Raw genomic sequence first — 19528 nt, 5'->3', positions numbered from 1 at the left:
TCTTATCTTAACGTTGTTGACGCGGATACAACACCGGACGGCCTCAATCCTTTTGGCAGAGTCTTGGAAGGTTACATCAAACTCGAAGGGCGCGTCTGCGCCATTTCATCTGAAAGCTTTCGTGAAGCTGCTACAGGAAGAGATACTACGCACAAAGAGATCATGTTGGAAGACAAATTTGTCGCAGAATGTTCATTTGATCAGGATGAATCTGCCGATGATGATCAAAGCGATCATGAAATCTCAATTCTCGAGGAGATGCCAGAGACGTTATACTTGCTAGTGGTCAGAGACGGCTTGTGCCTGAAAGCAGCCATGTCGCGAGCTGGCAGAGATATTTCTGAACAAAACGCCCGCTCCGCAATGTCTGGGCTCATTCTTACTCCAAGCTCCCGAACAGAGGGCGAGTTTTTGCGTATAGGAATCTTCGAATCACCACCAATTGAGAATGGGGGAGCAAATTTCTTCGAGAACTGTAAAACACGCATCATCACTATCATATAATTACTTTCATTGCTAGGAAGCATTCCTTTCGGTGTCTCCAGGCTTGCCTTACTAAATGGTAGACTTTGGTGCCGAGGAGTTCCCTCGCTCACCTACCTTGAGCATGAAGGGAAGTGGACGGCGAGGTGCACCCTGGAACCTCCCGAACAGCGCACCTTTCAGGTACAGTGAGTACATCACACCTGGGTTTTGAAAGACGAGGGACCAACAAAACGCAGTACTACAAAGCGCGAAAATTCGGATCAGTCATCCTCCAGCAACCTATTACTATCATTAATATCCATATCCATCGCAAAGAGGACTGCTTTTTGCCAACAAAACATCCCATCTTCATTCCCGTCGGTCATCTCAGCAGGATCAACACGAAGGCACGGTCACCTTTCTGATCAAGCAGCCGTTTGAGCATCTCTGAAACTTTCAGATACCACATTGTATTCTTTATCCCATTGTATCAAAATTTCTGCTGCTTTTTTGCTTTGTGCGAGCTATAAACAGTGACATTTGCGACTGGAGAGTGTTTTATTACAGATGCACAGCTGGAAGTATTTGATTTCGAAAACACAGTCTGTGTCGATCAAACATCTTTAGCTTCCCTGGAAAGAAGCTTCTGCAGGCCTTTCAAGCAATTCTTTGTCTACGCTAGTGAACATTCATTACGCTCTGGTCTAATACGGTAGTGAACTGGCGCTCATTTAATTAAGTCTCTCATCGTCAACAAACTTTTATACATCTCTTTTTTTTTTTTTCATTCAGATAACTGCGCTTCCATAGATTTTGAACGCCAAGATGGACAGAAGGGCTTCAAAGCATTCACAATCAGTTTAGGCCTTATTTCCTTTTGTATACTTCTCGTCGAGTCATTGATATTAGTTAATAGGCAATTATTGTAGAAGTATACGCCAAATTTTGGTTTACCAAGATTTTCTTATACGACAACTTTCTTGGATCCTTTTTGTTCTGTCCTGTGTCATCCAGGTGCGAACGCCGTAGTACGAGTTGTCAGACTACAGGATTGGCGCAAGGCAGAAACCCGCCTTTCAGGAAATGATCAGCAATGCTTCTACGTCATCAGCACCTCTGTTGCCTACAAACATGAAGTGAACATTGTATCTCGCAGGTATAATAACAACGAGATCCTGCTGATGAGATTCCAGTTTTTATTTCTCCAGCTCAAGTTTCTATTCGTCTTAAGTATTCCAGCCATTAATCTACACCACAAACCCCACCACTATGTCGTCAACAGAGACACCAACCACACCCACACCATCCAACCCCGAGCCGGACACTCAAGTCATAGACGATTTCGTACCACTCCCTCCCCCAGACCAACCAGAAGCCTCTCCATATCTAAAGACCGAGGGCGTCTTCGGGCTCTACGCCTTTTTCCCCGCCTCCGACGCCGAGCTCTTAGCCATCGCACGGGCGTGCCACGCGGGCCTCGTAGCGGATGGCGCCTGGGGCGGTCCCAACGGGCCTACACAGAACGTACTCCGGCCAGCCCCCAAGCCGCTGTGGCTGGGGGAGGAAGAGGCCACGGTCGAGCGGGTCGTCGCGTACCACCGCGACGTGATACTGCGGTCGCCGGGCTGGGGCGGCGCGTTCTTTGATAGAGGGCACATGGTGATAGCGAAGACGCCGGATTGGCGGACCGAGGGCGTGACGATGGTGATGGTGGAGGCCATGTGGCTGCAGGATATCGAGGATGCGGGAGAGGCGTATAAGCGTGGATGGGATGAGTGGACTTTCAGGCCAGGGGCGGTGGGGGAGGTGATCGCGAATCTGCAGATTGGTAATATGTGCTGGAGGGAGTTTACTCAGATGGAGAGCATGCAACCTGAAGGGAAGAAGCCGGACCAGAGAAATAGGAAAAGAATGATTGAAATGTTGGACGAAGGCGAAGAGGACGAGAAGAGGTGGGCAGAGGAGTTGGCCAAGGAATATGAGGAGAGGGATAAGTTGGTCAACCAGTATTGAGAGCGGCTTGAGAGGCCTGATGATTCATAGTTTCTGATTCCTATGCTTACCTGACCCTCCGCGTCATTTCCATAAAAGTTTCAGAAATGATAGTTTTCGCCAAAATGTACATGTTAAAGTTATAGCCTCAGAGTCAAACAAATCTGTGATCTATAGGTAGATATTCAGGCGATTATAATCGGGTGACGCAGTTGTATTGTACTGTTTCTTGCGGCTGAGTTCATTAATTTGTGTGGAGAAAGCTGTACGCGCATGGACCAATCAAAGGGCAACACATCTCGAGTCCACGTGCTCTTCTGGAGCCCGCCACACCGCTAGATAGCTAATCCGTAGAAGCTTTAAGTAGTCCAATCATAACAACGCTCCACGAGATCGGATATTTTTCTTGAGCTTCTCAAGCCTTGCGCGAACCCGCGACCACCACAGATATGCTTGATCCACTTTCAGCTGTCAGCCTTGCTGGCAACATTCTTCAGTTTATCGAGTTTGCTGTAAAGCTTACCCGAGGTGGAATAGAGATCTACAAATCTCCAGACGGTACCCCTCCAGAAATTATCAGCCTTGATGAAATTACTAAGGACCTTCTTCAACTCTCTTCACAACTCGTGGTTCAAGACAACCACTACAGCACCTCAACAGAAGCCCAACCGAAAGATGCAATCAAAGATGATATCAGACTAGCTCGGCTGGCGAAAATATGCCAAGATGTTGCGACGGAGTTGAGTCAGACGCTGGACAGCCTGAAAAGACGTGAAGATTCTCACCACCTCAAATGGGATGCATTTCAGCGTTCGTTGAGACATTTGATGAAGAAGAATCAGATCAAGGAGCTTCAGACCCGTCTTGAGGCTGTGCGCGACGAACTCAACACACGGTTTCTTTTCAAACAGAGGTAAAGATTGGCACCTGCACTCTTGATTAAAGTTTCTGGCTGATGAAAGCCCTAGCGAGGATACCTCAAGACTCTTGAAAGAGCTGGATCGGATTTCAAATGAGAGTGAACGGCTTGGAACGCACATACAAAGCCTTGAGTCCTTGAAGGAAGACATCATCGAGGAGATCAAAGGGATGAGAGAAGTTCGCGATAACCGCGGAAGTAGCCCATCATTCGGTGCCAGAGTTGCTCAGCTGGGAGATGTTGGTACTCTCATTTCGAAGGAGCAGATAATCCTTGGAAGCTTGCATTATCGCACGATCAAGATTCGGTTCGAAAATCTGAGAGAAGCCCATACCCGAACATTCCAGTGGGCATTCAACAGCAACGACGTTCACCTCAGAGAGTGGCTCGAGCAAGAGAGCGGTATTTTTTGGATATCGGGCAAAGCTGGGTCCGGGAAGTCGACTCTCATGAAGCTCCTATGCCAGCATTCTGGAACAGATGCGGCTCTTACTCGATGGGCCAAAACAATGAAACTCATCAAAGCTCACCATTTCTTCTGGTACAGCGGACCCGCGGAACAAAAGACGAGCGAAGGTCTCTTGCGGTCTCTACTCTTCCAGGTACTCAGGGAAGTTCCGAAATTGATTCCGATCGTGTTCCCGCGCCAATGGAAGGAAGTTGGTATTTACTTTCGAGACAAGGTACCTTTCACTCGGGCGCAGCTGGCAGATTCCTTCAAGACTCTTGTGTATCAGGATTCCATCCCTATCAAGATCTGCATCTTTGTGGATGGCTTGGATGAATTTGAGGAATCCGAGGAGAACGGCAGCTTCAAAGATCTCCTCGAACTCTTCAAGTCTTTCTCAACTGCCCCCAATCTCAAAATGTGTCTTGCAACCCGACCCTGGCCATTCGTTCTGGACACTCTGAAAGAGAGCCAAAGAAAGATTTTCATGCAAGATCTCACCAAATCGGACATGAATATTTACGCTCAAGCACAGCTGAGCCAGTATCGGGGGTTTTCCGGTATCATCAACCAGGAGAAATTCACCTCTCAAATTGTTGAAAAGGCCCAGGGGATTTTCTTGTGGGTCTATCTCGTTGTGAGGAGTCTCATGAAAGGTCTGGAAAACGGAGATAGCCCGACGGATCTTGAAAGACGCCTAGAATCTGTTCCAGAGGGACTCGAAAGATTATTCGAAAGGATGCTTCAAAGCGTTGATCCGTTTTACCGATCATCCTCCGCCCGAATGCTTCAAGTTGCCATCCAAAGTAACGAGACCCTGCCACTCCTCGCATACCAGTTTGTGGAAATGGAAAAGGAGGATCCAGACTATGCGGTCACAAAACACATCCAAGAAGTCAACAGACAGAATGTTTTGGTCATTCGCGATGAAATGAGGAAGCGACTGCATGCCCGTACCTCTGATCTTTTCGAAGTCATTAGTGAGGGAACGTACAAAGTATGGCGCACCCCGGCTTTTCTGAACTTCAGAGTGGCTTTCGTCCACCGAACTGTGCGGGAGTTTCTGATCGACTCTGGAGATGTCCAAAAAATGCTTTCGCAGTACGCCCCTGAATTTGACCCTCGGCTGTCTCTTTGCAGACTGCATCTTGCCCTGGTCAAAGCAATTCCCGCGGACGTATTTGCGGATACTTTTTGGTGCGTCCAGCCGATGATCCAGGACTTCTTCGACACCGTTAAGCAAAGAGAAACCGCACAAAATGAGTCCGACGTGGTTCTCTTGGACGAGCTCGATCGCCTTGTCACTGCGCGAAGACATAAGCAGGGTGAGCACGATGAGCAGGGTGGGCAGGGTGGGCACTGGGCTGCAAAGTGGAAAGGTAACGGGAAAGTGAGCAACTTCTTTGACCTTGCTCGAAACCAAGAGCTCAAGTTTTATATCGATTCAAAGGTAAAGGAAAAGCCTGTGTGGAAACGATGGCTTTTTCGACACAGCCAAGGGAAACGACGTCACTTCACTCGGTCAATCTTCAAGCAGAATTGGAGGGGATGATCGCAGCATAGAAAAAGAAGCTATCATTCTATTCACTGTGTCAACATGGGCCATTATTTCCGGGTGGGGAGGGTTCCTAGACCCTTGGTGGAATAAATTTAGTGATAGAACTTTCGGGTCAATTTACATTCTATTGCATGGAATAAGTGCCGCGCAGTTGCGTGGTATTACGTATAAATCTCCAAAAATCCCATTCCCATAATGATGCTGACAGTGGCATATTATTAACGGAAAAATCATTCAACAGTACTTACATACGTGCTGCGGTGGTGCGGAGACTGTCGAGCCTTGGTTCCAGGCAAAACTTGTGCTTTATGTACTCCACTTTGAGAGCAATTGGTTCCTTTTCTCTGTTGAAAATCGGGCCTTCAACAATCTCCATGTCAACATTCAAAGTTTTCTGAACCTGTCTTGGGTCTGTTTGGAGGCTTTACAACTTTTTATGGAGTCTGGTGGCTAAAAACGATATTTCAGGCCTCGACCCGTGTTATCCGCGATGCGAGGTTCCATGGGGGCCAAAATTACCCAGAAAGGAAGCACCCCTGCTCCGAAAGGAAGCCGCCCAGCAGTGCCAAGAAGTCTGTCGAACCACCTTAACCACGTGGCTTGCTAGCGATATCATTTATTTTCTATTAAAAGAACGGAAGCGCTGTCGTGGGCGTTTTTGCAGTATCGTTTGTTTCCACCATGCCTACGCCAAACGCTGAACCTGACACTGAGCGCCTACCAGACTATCATGAATTGACCAGCACCCGACAAGCCGAGCATGCTAGGAACGAACAGTACCGGAAAGATACATTTCAATTACGCACACCAAGAAGCAAACCCTACCTGGCTCTGATCATATTTTGCTACGCAGCCGTTGCACTCTCATCCTGGGTTATCACGTGCAACATCGGTCGTGGGTCTGTATGGAAGGCATGGAAGTACAACAGCCGGTATACTCTTAAGCCATGGCGTGACCCAGCCAAAGGCTCACAACAATTGAGAGCTGCGAAAATCCTGGCCGCAATCGCTGGCGTGCTAACATTGCCCACGGTTGCCTCCGTTTATTCTTATGCTGCCGTTTCTTTTGCTCAGTACCGTACAAAAGGGCAGAAGCTCTCCATCCGGCAAACATTGGCACTTGCGAATCAAGATTGGATGAGTCCACTTATGCTCCTCTTTCTTCTGATACCAACGCAGAACCGCCGACTTGGAAGCCGCTTTTTCTGGCTTGGGTGCTTCCTCACTATCTTAGGTAAAGTTGTTTTTGGATATTGTCGAATTGGAAATACTGACAGAGCTTGAAAAGGTCTCGCCATCTGGCCCGTTCAACAAGCATTTCTTGAGCCACAGTCAACCACCAAAGCTAGATCTCCGCGCCGTGAGCGAGATGGAACCGGGGCCTACGATATCCCTCAATTGTTTTCATACCGAGGCTACAACAATCTGGGTGTCGTTCGCCTTCGTAAGGCAATGGATTCGTTCTCAAGGACAGACTGCAACCCTCACCTTTGGCATGGGGCGTGGAATGATAATTGGTGTGCTGGAAGCCAAACAGACGCCAAATTCTACGATCAGCCAAGTTTTAGCGACTTCTTCCGGGACGACGAATGGAATGATGAATGGAACAACGGTACTGTTTTCATGGCACAGATGCCGTCTGGATTCAACACGGGGTTTGCGCGAGCATGGATTCCTCGCTTCAACACCAGTGTTGACTATGAGCAAATTGGTCAAAGTAGTGTACCGTCTGGGTGCTTTACGAACGATAGTGATGTTGATTTAATCAAACATCGGTACGATTGGGAAGAATCAGAAGTACCCCAGTATCGGAGCCCCCACTATTGGAGCGTGCGGACGTGCATTAGCAGCGAAGCCTTGCATAGTCCACTGAAGAATGAAACCAGGGATCGACAGGATTTCGAAGAGGTGTTCTATCTCAACATCTCTGGGGTAACGGATGCGCTATCCTTTACTCCGGGCACTTGGAAAATCTCTGCCCGGACAAGCGTAGGCTACTTCGAACTTCCCAATTACCACAATGATGGAACTCCGGGCCCGCTCCTTGAGAAATTCACCTTGCCAGAAGACACCTATATATATGAGTTCGTTCCCCATCCCACTTGAGAACGTCTTCACATGCTAACTTGCCACCAGTTATGTGTATCCCGATACAGATGGAAGTGACTGGAACAAGAGCAACTCGTACATACTCGGTCTCGAGGACGTGCCAAACAAAGGGCCGCTCACAACCATCTACACCGCCCTATTCAGCAACAACTCTTTCCTTGACGCCTGGTCGGATCCCTCCTACAGAAACTACGTCTCCAACGCCGTCCAATCCAGATACACGGGCCTGTGCGAGGACGTCCTGCCGATGGGGCCGGTCATCGAGGCCTTCCGCGCGACTTACAACTCCCGGACAACCAACATCTGCCTGAGCATGGACGCATCCAACGTCGAGATGTTCGTAGCCATCTGGCTTGCCAACTTCGCCGACGCCGACGTCATGCGCGCCGCCTTCCGCATGGCCGCCTTCATGGCCAACGAGATCAACTTCCTCGAACCCGCCCCTTATGCCTTGAGCCCCGGCTACACCATCGACATCGACTTGGGTGTCGATGTGACGGCGCCCGTGATGCCGTTGGTGGGCATCATCGTCGGGTCTATCTTGCTGGGGCTGTTCCTCTTGCTGCTGATTGCGTTGGCGCTCTTTGCCGCGTCGACGCCGCATTGGACGGACCGGTTGGATGCGTATGCGGCGCTTAAGATGGGGGCCGCCATGGCGCTGTCCACCGAGGGGCTGGCTAAGGTGGGGATTAGCGGGGAAAATGCCTTGGATAGGGCGCCTGGGTTTGTTGGAGACGCCATGCCGGAGAGTGAGGTTGGTAGGTTGGCTGTTGGTGCTAAGGGTCCGTTGAGAAGGCGGAGATACGAGGCTTCTGTGTGCGGTGTCATTCCGGAATGATTTTCCATGTCTTATGAGGTCTTGTAGCGCTATGTGTCATGTACCGGTTCTGATTGCGCTGTATTTTCATTCGCATTGTAACTTTGATTTACTGATAGAACTTCAAGATATGACTATGATATGTAACACATCAATTGGAGAATAAGATATTTCCTGCTTAATTCCTGTACACAGATCCAAGAAGAAGACGCAAGTTGATGTAGGAGGCCCAGCGCGGCTTTGCATGTTATACCTACCCGACGAAATGCCTCCCTATTTTGGGTTGAACGCAACAATCAACCCTGCAGCCCATCTCAAACGGTCTCAATATGCTCCACGGCACCTTTATCCCTTGGCTCCTTTCTATCTTGCTCCCTGCCGCTTTGACTCATCCTCCGCTTCGGCAAGAATTTCCGCCGCACGGAATCTTGCTCGAAAAGCTCATCCATGAGTTCTAAAGACAGCCCTGCAGGTGTGGCATTAGCGTTGCTCCCACATGAATTTGGAACGGTGTTGTAACTCACCCTTTGTCTCAGGTACGAAGAAGAATGCATAAACCACCATGACAAAGCAGCATCCGCCATAAAAGAAGTACGTGCCGAAGCCGCCCTTACCAAGTGTAGCAAACATGCTGGGGGTCGCCTTCGCTACGACAAAGTTAAACAACCATTGACTTGCTGTTGCCATGCCCATGTTGAGGGCGCGTAGGCGGGCAGCCGGAATTTCCTGTACAATATCAGCCTCATTTGCCTTCATCCATCGAAGAGATCACACTAACCGAACAGTAAGTCCAGACAACAGATCCCCAGCCAAATTGGTACACAGCAGCAAAGATGTATATAGCAACAATAGCGACGTATCCGGGTGCACTGACAGGAGATCCAGCCACCGGCGGATCGAAGCGGATGTAAAAGCCAACATAAAAGAGAGCGAGGCCCTGCGATAAGACAAATAAGAGTCAGCATACACCCATCCTCCAGAGCAACAACAAAACCATACATACCTGCACAACCCCCGTCCAAATCAAACTCCTCCTCCTCCCCAACGTATCCGTCACAAACACGATAAACACCGCACACGCCACCACCTTCACAATCCCATACACCCCCGTCGCTAACAACCCCACACTCGCCCCCCGCAGTCCGACACTCGCGAATATCGTCGGCGAATAGTACGTCATCGCATTCGTCCCCGTCAAGTTACTCCACATCATCAGCGCCACGCACAGCACGCTGCGCCGCCGATAGCTCCTCACCGCCACCGCCTCCTTCAGCAAGCCGAACACCGTCGCGCCGCCGCCGCCAGCAGCGGCCAGCGCGCGCTCTTCTTCCAGCTGCGCGGCGATGCTGGCGAGCTCGTGCTGGACGTACGGGTGGTCGGCGGGCAGGCCGCGCAGCTGGGTGAGGACCCGGAGGGCGCGGGTGGGGGACGTCTGGGCGAGGTGGCGCGGGGATTCGTTGGCGAGGAGCATGCCCACAAAGAGGATGAGGGCGGGCAGGGCTTGCAGGGCGAGGGGAAGGATGTATTGCGTGTGGCCGTGGAGGTGCTGGAGGGAGCCGTAGTTGATCCAGAAGGCGAGCTGTGCGGGGGTGTGGATTAAGGATCAGTTCAGGGGAACATGTTGTGGGGTGGTAGTGGTGGTGCAGGGGGGGCTTGCGTACTGTGAGGCCGGAGACGAGGGTGAGTTGGTAGAGGCCGGTGAGGAGGCCGCGGATGCCGCGAGGTGCGTTTTCGGAGACGTAGAGAGGGTTGACGGTGGAGGCGATGCCGATGGCGATGCCGGCAATGAGACTGGGGATTGATCAGCTTTGATAGTCAGAAATACATGAAGCAATATGCTCAACTTACCGCCCTACATATAGTAACTCTATGTAGCCGCTCGCGCCGGCTTGGAATGCAACACCGATGAAGACGAGTACCGAGGCTACAATGAGTGATGGTCTCCGACCTATCTTATTGGCTAGCCACGTGGAGAATACAGCTCCAGCAAATGCTCCAGCTTGGATGACTGATACAATGTTTGACGATAAGTTTGCCAGGACTGCTTCCGACTTGTCTGTCAGGCCGTATTGCCTACTCATTGTATTAGATCGTGTGCAAGTCTCAACACTGTACTAATGCGGTGCACACTGGCTTCTAGGACTTACCTCTTGAAAGTCTCCATGGTAAGAACTCCACCGATAATGCCCATGTCCATGCCGAAAAGAAGTGCACCTCCACACGCCTACGCAGTGCTGTCAGTGATCGTGCCCTCGTATCGGTCTGCTTCACAAAGTGACCACCTACCGCCAGACTAATCAAAAGCACCCGGGCATTGTAGATTTCCGGTGGATCGGATTGAACTGCTTCATTTCGGACAATCCGCTGAATGAGTCCCATCGCGAGTGAAAAGAACAAGTAAAAGCTAGTGTGATTGTACGGCTGTTTGGCGATAATTTAGCATGTTCCATGCTGAAGACTAAATAACACTCTCGCCACAATCTCCAGTACTCTGTCACTTGCGGCAATAGACGGAATACTTGGCGAAATTATCGCAGCCACAGAGGAACCGCGTGCCAATCTTCAGTCTACCCCGCAAAAGGTTCCTCCGCTTCCCCACATTTCCAAAATCTGGGGAAATGGGGAATCTGCTCCGAGACAGGAAACAGTGGGTTCACTGCTTGAAAGTGGTTCGTGGAGCCTTGTTTATCCATCAATGATAGAGGTCGTAGTGTTGTTCAGTGACGCACACTCCTCGTGAATGGCCGACCCTTCTCCGGCTTAAACGATAGAAATCCTGACTGTTGAATGGAAACCAATTAGAAATAAGATGACTTCCATGATCGATAAAGGCCTCCCAGCATTATAGCCTATCAAGTCATTCGGATGTTATATGTACCAAGTCCATGTGGATTCAAACAGCTCAGATTACAATTCTCAGTATATTCTGCTTGCATATGATTATCATAAGAAGGACGGGTCCCACGAACCCAACGCCGGTAATGAAAAGAGCCCATCAATTGTATCTGTACAATCAAACTGCTGCAATCCAAGACCGTCAAATAACGGCATCTGTACCATCCCCACATTTGGTGTGAAGGCGGAAAGCGTGTCCAGATTTTCATCCGCTTGAGATTGCAACTCCACTTCTGTGCTACCAAGTTGCCTTCCGGATACTTGATCGGTTGGACGGCGGAAGAAGAGACCGCTTAATAGTTTTGCGTATCTCGATGCAATGTGATTTGAATCCGTTGCCGCGGCGGTCAAAAGAGATATAAAGCGGCGCATCAAGGCTACTGTCTGGGCGTATCTCCCTGATGATATGGCTCCTGCTGCATGTGCTTTATAAAGAAATACGGCAGAGTGTATTTCATACCTGGGGTTGTAAGTGGCTTAATACGAAGAAAGGCGCACGGAGAGTACTTACAGGTAATAGCGCTCAGGCATGAATCTCAGATACTTTTCGGGATCAACATCTTCAACCACAATCTTGAGAAGAGTTTCGGCTGCGTCTACCGCTTCATAGATGCCTCGGGCATCCGGACTGGCCATCGCGGACTCAGGGAAACAGAATGTTGTTCTCGCACCTGAATTTCCCTCGCCATTCTGACCCGACGACGATCGGTAGAGGACGGCCTGAAAGGCAAATGCGTGAACGTAGAGGCGGAGGTATTGTTGCATCAACATTAAACAGCATTTCAGGTGCTGAGAGACAGCCAGGTTCCCCCATGCACGCTGCCACGCATCCATAGCATTTGCCGTATCGTCGATATATTTCTTGTAGTCTCCTCTGACCATAAGCTCAGTTGTCCGCTGTTTGGATGGAAAGAGAATGTCATGAGCGTTTCCGAACAAGGTCGTCAACTCAACTTGAGCCTGCAGTACTGAAGCGAAGTCCTCATCGTACGAGCGTTTTGGTTGCAGTGATGGGAAGTCTGCTGCAGTGAACCGTGCCGATAGACTTGGCCCTCTACACCAGAAAGCTTGCCCCATTCGAATGGAGATTTGACGGTCGGAAAGATACGTAACTGAGAACATCAGTAATGGTACTCCGAAATTACAGTGCTTCGTCACTCACACGTCCAAGCAAGTCTCCTCCGCTGAATTGACTCGTCAGTATCTTTATCGCTCTTGAAAGAGGTGTCTTCCAGCCGTAGAAGATATGCCAGTCTGACTGCGAGGCCAATGATTGACCATGCGGCTCCTTCTCCACCATCGTCGGTCTGCGCTTGCTTAAATGGCGTCCATTCACCCAGCAATAAGAGCCCTTCCACGCAACCAACATTTCTGATGTTGGGCATTCCAAGGACTACATCCAGAATGAAGTTCCTCATGTACTTCCATACACTTTTGTGGACATTGGCAAGGTCCGGGCGTTCGCTGGTTGCGACAACGAGGACGGCTGTCAGAAGGAAGGTCTCATTGCGAATTGTGTCGGGAAGACGTCTTGATGATAACACATCGGACGGCACGATGGGAAAGAAAGGGTGATAATGATCGGAATAGCTAAACTTATCAGTAAATGGAAATATAGCATTGAGAAATTTACTGGGGAACTGACTGCCGGAGTAGATGATCTAGTAATTCAGGACTTAATGAGCCATCCTGAACAGGCTGATACCCCGTAGAGTTATTGAGCCGTGTCTCGCAAAGGCTTACGGGTGTCGGCTGATGTACTCTGGAGGATCGCATCTCATTGATTGTTTCTGGAGATCGAGTCTCTTCAGCCTCGTTGTCTTCGGCGGCATGGGCCAGAATCAGCAAAGCATCCGAGGGATTTTGGAGATTGCCATGAACAGGCTCGTCCTGGGGTGAAGGCCCAAGCGAAGGTAGTTCATTGTGGAAGGGTGTTACTGGCGAGGGATTCATCGGTGTTGGTTCCGTCTCTTGCCGGCGTCTCCTCTTGCTTCCATCGCCTCTCAGATGGGCAAAATTGCCGCCCCGCCTTGACCCGGCGAGAACACAATCCGCTCCTTCACGTACGCATTTTGCACAAGGCGGTTTCCCAGTCTCGCCGTAACTTTGCCTGAGAACCAGTCAGTGTCCACTGTGAGTTGGAAAAGATATTAAGACGAACAGGTCACAACGAGTCTTCCTCCCTCGGCACCTGACGCACGCTCTGTATTGTCGTACGCCGGTTCCTCGCGTCATTGTCGGTGTGAAGATGGAAAGCTGCGGGAGCTGTGGCGGAAGAGTGAATGCCAGATGGTGGGGTTGGCTAAGGTCCGGCAAATGGCCGAATCATGATTGGTCTAAATTTCCCGCGGCTACAGTTGGTAGTGGATGGCTGTAGACGGCTATAGACGGGTTGCTCTCAGCTCCGTCAACCGCGCGGGGCAGCCACTGAACAGCTTCACAACTCTGTATGAACCTAACCTATCAGCTTTCAAGGAATATTTTCATCGGCAACTCATCATCTCAAGTGGGTCCCTAAGGCCTCGATAGCCTTATTCCCCGCGTTTTGAGGTAACGGAATATACGTCACTGGCGAGGATGGCGGGGCAATGGAAGCATTTGCGGATCCCGCCACCGCAGTCGTTTCGCGGGAACTGCAATTATAAATGGTGCATTGCCATTACTTAGTGCATGCTCCATCTCACCAGCCTGTCAAAGTGCTTATCGACAATCAATTTGGACCTCCTCACCATGGCGCCTGGTATTCAGTCAGCAACTCTCCCCGACTCGACAACCCTACCACAGAAGAAAGCCGGTCTCAATTCGGAGACCTCAAAGGACCAATATGGCCACTACTATCCTGCGGACCCAGCAACCTTAAATCTGGAATCAAATTTTGGTCCAATGGACCCAGATTCCATCGATTACCTGCAGCCTACCTCCGCAGACACGCCCCTTGAAGTCATGCATGAACGCTTCGAGCGTGACGGATATCTCCACGTAACTCCCCTCCTATACACTACTCACCCAACCGCCATCACCCGGCCTCACTGACTTCCCATACAACAAACAGGTCAAAGGCCTCCTCCCCAAAGACCCCGTCCTCGCCTGCCGCGCCGCCTACTTCACGCACATGTCCCCCTCCGGCCTCCTGCGGCCCGGCACCTCCCCCGTCGACGGCACGTACTCCGGCCTCGACCCGCGCAAATACCTGCCGCCGGGCAACCTGCGGCGGCTGTTCGGCCTGCAAGACGACGCGCAGAGCGACGCCTACGTCTCGCTCATGATCTCCGCGCACGAGGCCGACTTCTACGTGCGCTTCTGCCAGATCCCGGAGCTGCGCGCCTTCGTCGCGCGCTTCACGGGGTGGCGCGATCCGCCGCAGATGCTGCAGCGCACGATGCTGCGCGCCTTCGTGCCCGACAGCGAGCTGACCCCCGTCCACTTCGACCAGATGTACCTGCGCGCGGGCCCGCCGACCAGCTTGACCGCCTGGGTGCCCATCGGCCCCGTGTCGCTCGAGGGCGGCGGGTTGATGTATTTGGAGGGGTCGACGGATATCGGGATGCGGACGGAGGCGGAGTTCGCGGCGAAGGCGGGGAATCTGACGGATGAGGAGAGGGTGAGTGCGTTCAATAAGAATATGAATGACGGTGGGTTTTTGAGTAGGGATACGGTGGAGTACGGGAAGAAGGAGAGGAGGAAGTGGCTGATTGCCGAGTATGAGACGGGCGATGTCATCTTTCATAACCCGTGGATGGTGCATGCGAGTTGCAAGAATAAGGATCCGGATGGTAGGATCAGGCTGGCGACGGATTTGCGGTTTGTGGATCCCGAGAAACCGTACGACAAGGTGAGTGGTACTATCCGTTCAAAAAGCCATTGTTGGTTGTTCTCTAACGTCCTGTAGCGTTGGATGAAGGTCTATCGGCCTTTGGATGGATTGTAGATGAATATTTTCAAGCGATACGGGCAAATAAACTCAGCGTAACTTCAATATTTCTCCCCGCAAATTTGATTGATTCAGATACATGATGACCCAGTGTGGTTCGATACCTCTCACTATCAGCCGGAATAAGTTACTTGGTGAGGCCTATTAAGGAAAGAGCAATTGTGGGTTAAAGTAAGTCCCGCATAATCCTACTGAATCTCGTACGGTGCACGTTGTCGCGAGGACCTCGTGCAGCAGCCTATGTGCTCGCTTAATGGAACAGGCTGAACGGACCGGCGGCACGAGAAGCATCCTACGGGATAGTGCACTAGGAGGAAGAAACACAGCAAGCCCGGTTCGGTTACAGAGAGCCGTGCGAGAATGAAACGTGGTGGGTTGGCATGCCAAGGCCCAAGGCCTCCACCGTAAAGCAAATGGCGATGCGCTGAACCGAAGGGGACAGGAGAACGCATCGGGTCATGAGAGATACTCAGAGAAGGCCTATATAAGTTTGCGATTTCTCAGCTTTCGTATGACTATTAGACAAATCCACCTCTTCGTTCAACGTGTAATCAGCGAAGAAAATGCAGTTCTCCGTCATTCTTCTTGGTCTGTTCACCGCCATTGCCGCGGCCCAGCAGAGCCCCTTTGCTCAATCACAATGCTCGAATACCGGCCGGGCGGGATGTGATCCCAGCAGCGATGGTGTTCAGCGTTGTGTAGCCCTGTGAGCTCTCGCTCCGTTCTCCGCCTCGGCGTTGATCAAGTTCTAACAGCATATGCAGGGACGAGGTCGACCTCTGCGTTGCCGACTGTGACGCTGCGAGCACCTGCGCTTCCGACTGCAAGAGCGCCGGCTACAGCAATGGTTACTGCACTAAGGGGTAAGAATGAGCCATGACCCCCTCTTCCAGGGTATCGGTGAAGGGGAGATGCTGATCGGAAGCCTGTAGCGAACATCCTTGCCTGTGTGCCAACGTTGATGCTAGTGAGAGTGTTTCCAAGAATGGCTGGTGAGAAGGTTGTTCAGAGTCAAGTTTGGTCGGCTCGGATGTAGTTTAGCTGGATTGAATGAGGACTTGTGCATCGTAGGAGGCGATCTTTTTGAATTGTAGTACAACAAGAAGTCCACGTATGCAGTCATTTGGTATTTTGATAAAACTTTCTCAAACCGCCGTGTTTCGACTCGATTGCAGCGAGTATAACCACCATTCGGCCAGTTGCGTGGGTGAGTGCGCCGACTCGGCCGAGAGAGAATCTCCGAGAAGAAAAAAAAAATGGTGAGCGGGCCACCGGCAAAAAATGCAAAACGTACAACAGCCGGGATTCCCCAATGGTCACCCACTTGAGTACTAATCGGCCGGTTCGCAGCTTAAGTACGGCTGAGCGGACGGGAAGCCCTGCATTCTGCGACCTATGGTCGTACATGACAGTTGAAATTGCTAATTGCTTTCATGTCCTCTACTAGTTGACTGACAGTCACCTCGCCGTTCCATGGTAGAGAGATATTCGCTGCACCTGTAGATGCTCAGGCCCCTTCATGTATACCTTTGTGAAACCCGACCACCGATGGGACAAACACCTTTTTGTGATGTCTGTCCACCATCATTGCCAAGTTTTCATTCCCCGGTCGGCTTCGGAGCCTGTGGTTCAGCTCTCCCTGGTATTCATCGTCCCGAGGCTCCTGGGCTGATAATTCATGCCTCCTTCGTTTGACTAGCGGTATAAAATGATCATCGTCATAGTCATCACATCGCGCGAAAGTCGGGAGTTGTCTCTTCCCCGCGCTCACCGACTGGCGACTCACGCACATACCCTCGTTCCCCCCATCGCCCGTTCCGTAAGCAGACGTCTGTGTCGTGTAGCTTGAGTTCAACGAGGGCGTGCCATTCCAAAAACTTTCAGGATCAGAAGAATCATTGTCTTTGATATCTTCTTTTCCCTCCTCCTCCTCCTCCTCCTCCTCTTCGCCTTCTTCATCTTGCACAATTACTTGTTGCTGCTGATCCATCGCACCGGCAGCGGCATTGACGGTGACACCGACTTCAATATGCCCGTTCGGCTGACTGTAAAGAACGCCAGGCTCTCGCTGGTGCTGGTGCTGTGCGATTACCAGGCTTTTCAGCAGATTTCCGCTCTGGCCGAAGATAGCAGCGCCCGCAGCGGCATGTGCGTCCAAGTCAGCTGGCCCGACTACGGTACCGATGGCCGTGCTCGGCACTATCTGGCTCAGGCGCTCGCACTTGCAGCGGAAAGAAGCGGGGGTGGAGCAAGGTCCGAACAGGTTTCCGGGGGTGCTGCAGCCGCTTCCCACGTGCCACTGCAGCTTGGATGACGAGGTTAGGTAGGTGCGGTCGAGTGGGCTGCCTGCCACAGTGTAGAGGTCGGTCAGGGACTTGATGGTGGTGGCGAGGAAGTCTTTGCCCTTGGGGACGGTGCGGTAGCGATGACATAAATGATGTGCTGCTGTTGTCGTTGACGGCAGGATGAGGTCCTCGAACCCGTTGGCGAAGAGGACGAGGGCATCGATGTCCTTGACAAGATTAGTCCATCCGCCGCTGGTCTTGTCAATGTGCCGGCTTTTGAGGCGGAATGGTGAGCGTTCTTCTACTACCGCTTTGAATTCGAAACCGCACAGCGTGTCGCGAAGGGTAGCCTTGGGAATGGCTCCGGGAGAGGTCTCGATTCTCACGCTTTGGTCCAGGAGGTATTCGAGGAGTGACCATATATCGAGAATCATGTTCTTGAGCTGATATCCTTCAGACTTTGAGAGGAGGTTTCCGGCATCTTGCAATAACCTCTCTCGAGCGGAGCATGTGGATGTGTCCTTGGAAAACAGCTTGAAAAGCTCGCCCTCATCATTAGTCGGATCCTCGTAGTGTCGAGTCTGGGCGATATGAAGCATCACAGCCGAGGCAGGGAAAAGCCAAGCTCTTTTCTCAGCCGTATCGTAGAGAACTACTGGCGTTTTCTCGGCAACTGAGATGATTCTCTTGTATGGGCCACCCACTCTCTGGAAATGAAACTTGCCTTCTTTGGCCCCAAGCTTGAAATCGATTTGACCAGCGCCAAATTGCTGAAAACCGACCGCCCCGCCTGTGATACTAAACGCATGGCTAGCATCCTCGGCGCCGGAGTAGTGAATGTTTTCGTAGTTAATCCTCTCACTCCCAAGGAGAATCTCGGTGGCACTACACCAACCGATGATTACCCTTGTTGAATAAAGCGAATCCAAGCCAATCTCCTCGACCAAAGCCCGATTGTTACATTGGCTCATGCTGAGTGCCTCGTAATATGTCAGACGTTTGTCAGGGTCCTTGCCCAGGACCAAGTGCCACTGCACTCTATCCTGTTGTCTCTCGACGGGGAAAGCAATCGAAGAAAATCCTTTGAGGATGAGACCCCCATCATATTCAACCGCGTGGCGAGCTCCTAAAATTGCAGCGAGGATGTCGATAGGTATTTCTAGGCCTATTTCATTCTCTCTTTCCGGTATTGGAAACTTGTGCGCAATCGTGGCGTTGTCGAACAGTGGTAACCAGCATGGGTTCTCGGTGGAATGGAGCGGGCGAGTGGTAAATCTGACGTCGAAACTCGGTACATGTGCCCCCCAGCCGACAGTGGAAGCAATATCAGCTTCGCAGTAAGTCGCCGGGAAGTCGGAACAGCCTTCTCTGAGAGATGCTCCCAGCCAACAGACTTGTTGTGCCAGCTCAATGAGTAGATTCTCTGACCCATGCACATGAAGTTCAAGAACTCCTTTTTGGAAATTGACGGTAAGAAGCGTGTCATCACTGAAAATTATTGAAGAATCCCCCCTTTCCATTGCGATTTGCAGTTGAGGCAGTAGCACGTCATGTGTGTTCGGCCAAAACAAACGAAGATACTCCGCACAGGTTGTTGCGTAAGCATACAGGGCAGAACCACTCAGAGTGACAATTTCCCCCAGAGAGGTTTCGCTTTCGAAGGACTGAGATTTGCAAAATTCTCGCGGATTCCAGTCTGTAGAAAATATGGCATGGTAGAATGGGTCTGATTTGCGGGTTGCTGATCTCCAACTAGCGGCAACGCCGTGCGGAAGTTTCCTTTGAACACATACGCGGCATGGATGCGTCAGCTCCGATCCCTGGATCGTGTTCCGGACCGCTTTTCTGATGCTGCGCATTTTTTCGTGGTCATCGCAGTATAATGAACGCCGCATTGCCCTTGCCAAGTTCTTGAAAGGATCTCCAGACACGAGGAAGTTTTGGACCATGTCGATGTCAAAAATGCCATCCTGGTCATCGATATCATCATCCTCGTCACCAATTTCAAGACGGTCTTGAGAATTAGTAGCCTGTGTTGGCTTGTCGAGTAGATTGAGCCTCTCATAGAGCGACAGTTGATCTTTGAGATTTTGGAGGTGAGACAAAGTT

General features: G+C 51.0%; 6 protein-coding genes across 6 annotated transcripts; 4 read left to right on the top strand and 2 right to left on the bottom strand.

Moving 5' to 3' along the window:
* Window positions 1-1734: 1734 nt before the first annotated feature.
* On the top strand, window positions 1735-2478 carry LTHEOB_1628 (uncharacterized protein; the record flags this gene model as incomplete). Its single annotated transcript, XM_035510350.1, has 1 exon — window positions 1735-2478. One exon carries the CDS (start codon window positions 1735-1737, stop codon window positions 2476-2478), a length of 744 nt encoding a protein of 247 aa, XP_035366138.1.
* Window positions 2479-2906: 428 nt separating this feature from the next.
* LTHEOB_1627 (uncharacterized protein) lies at window positions 2907-8329 on the top strand (the record flags this gene model as incomplete). The annotated part of the gene is made up of 6 exons (XM_035510349.1): window positions 2907-3370; window positions 3426-5203; window positions 6107-6277; window positions 6671-7157; window positions 7269-7466; window positions 7519-8329. The coding sequence occupies 6 exons, from the start codon at window positions 2907-2909 to the stop codon at window positions 8327-8329; spliced, it is 3909 nt and encodes a 1302-aa protein (XP_035366137.1).
* Window positions 8330-8622: 293 nt separating this feature from the next.
* LTHEOB_1626 (Sugar transporter) lies at window positions 8623-10687 on the bottom strand (the record flags this gene model as incomplete). Its single annotated transcript, XM_035510348.1, has 8 exons — window positions 8623-8774; window positions 8833-9034; window positions 9087-9245; window positions 9312-9887; window positions 9970-10099; window positions 10157-10381; window positions 10456-10532; window positions 10595-10687. The coding sequence occupies 8 exons, from the start codon at window positions 10685-10687 to the stop codon at window positions 8623-8625; spliced, it is 1614 nt and encodes a 537-aa protein (XP_035366136.1).
* A 3246-nt stretch (window positions 10688-13933) lies between these two features.
* LTHEOB_1625 (Phytanoyl-CoA hydroxylase) lies at window positions 13934-15131 on the top strand (the record flags this gene model as incomplete). The annotated part of the gene is made up of 3 exons (XM_035510347.1): window positions 13934-14182; window positions 14256-15035; window positions 15093-15131. The coding sequence occupies 3 exons, from the start codon at window positions 13934-13936 to the stop codon at window positions 15129-15131; spliced, it is 1068 nt and encodes a 355-aa protein (XP_035366135.1).
* Window positions 15132-15697: 566 nt separating this feature from the next.
* LTHEOB_1624 (Biotrophy-associated secreted protein) lies at window positions 15698-16001 on the top strand (the record flags this gene model as incomplete). The annotated part of the gene is made up of 2 exons (XM_035510346.1): window positions 15698-15840; window positions 15899-16001. The coding sequence occupies 2 exons, from the start codon at window positions 15698-15700 to the stop codon at window positions 15999-16001; spliced, it is 246 nt and encodes an 81-aa protein (XP_035366134.1).
* A 731-nt stretch (window positions 16002-16732) lies between these two features.
* Window positions 16733-18018, bottom strand: LTHEOB_1623 (Pfs domain protein; the record flags this gene model as incomplete). The annotated part of the gene is made up of 2 exons (XM_035510345.1): window positions 16733-16773; window positions 16929-18018. The coding sequence occupies 2 exons, from the start codon at window positions 18016-18018 to the stop codon at window positions 16733-16735; spliced, it is 1131 nt and encodes a 376-aa protein (XP_035366133.1).
* Between the last annotated feature and the right edge of the window lie 1510 nt (window positions 18019-19528).

The sequence above is a fragment of the Lasiodiplodia theobromae genome (assembly GCF_012971845.1).
Source record: "Lasiodiplodia theobromae strain AM2As chromosome Unknown scaffold_4, whole genome shotgun sequence".
Taxonomy (NCBI): Eukaryota; Fungi; Ascomycota; class Dothideomycetes; order Botryosphaeriales; family Botryosphaeriaceae; genus Lasiodiplodia; species Lasiodiplodia theobromae.
The sequence above is the reverse complement of the archived record's forward strand: the minus strand, read 5'-3'. Positions and strand labels throughout refer to the sequence as shown.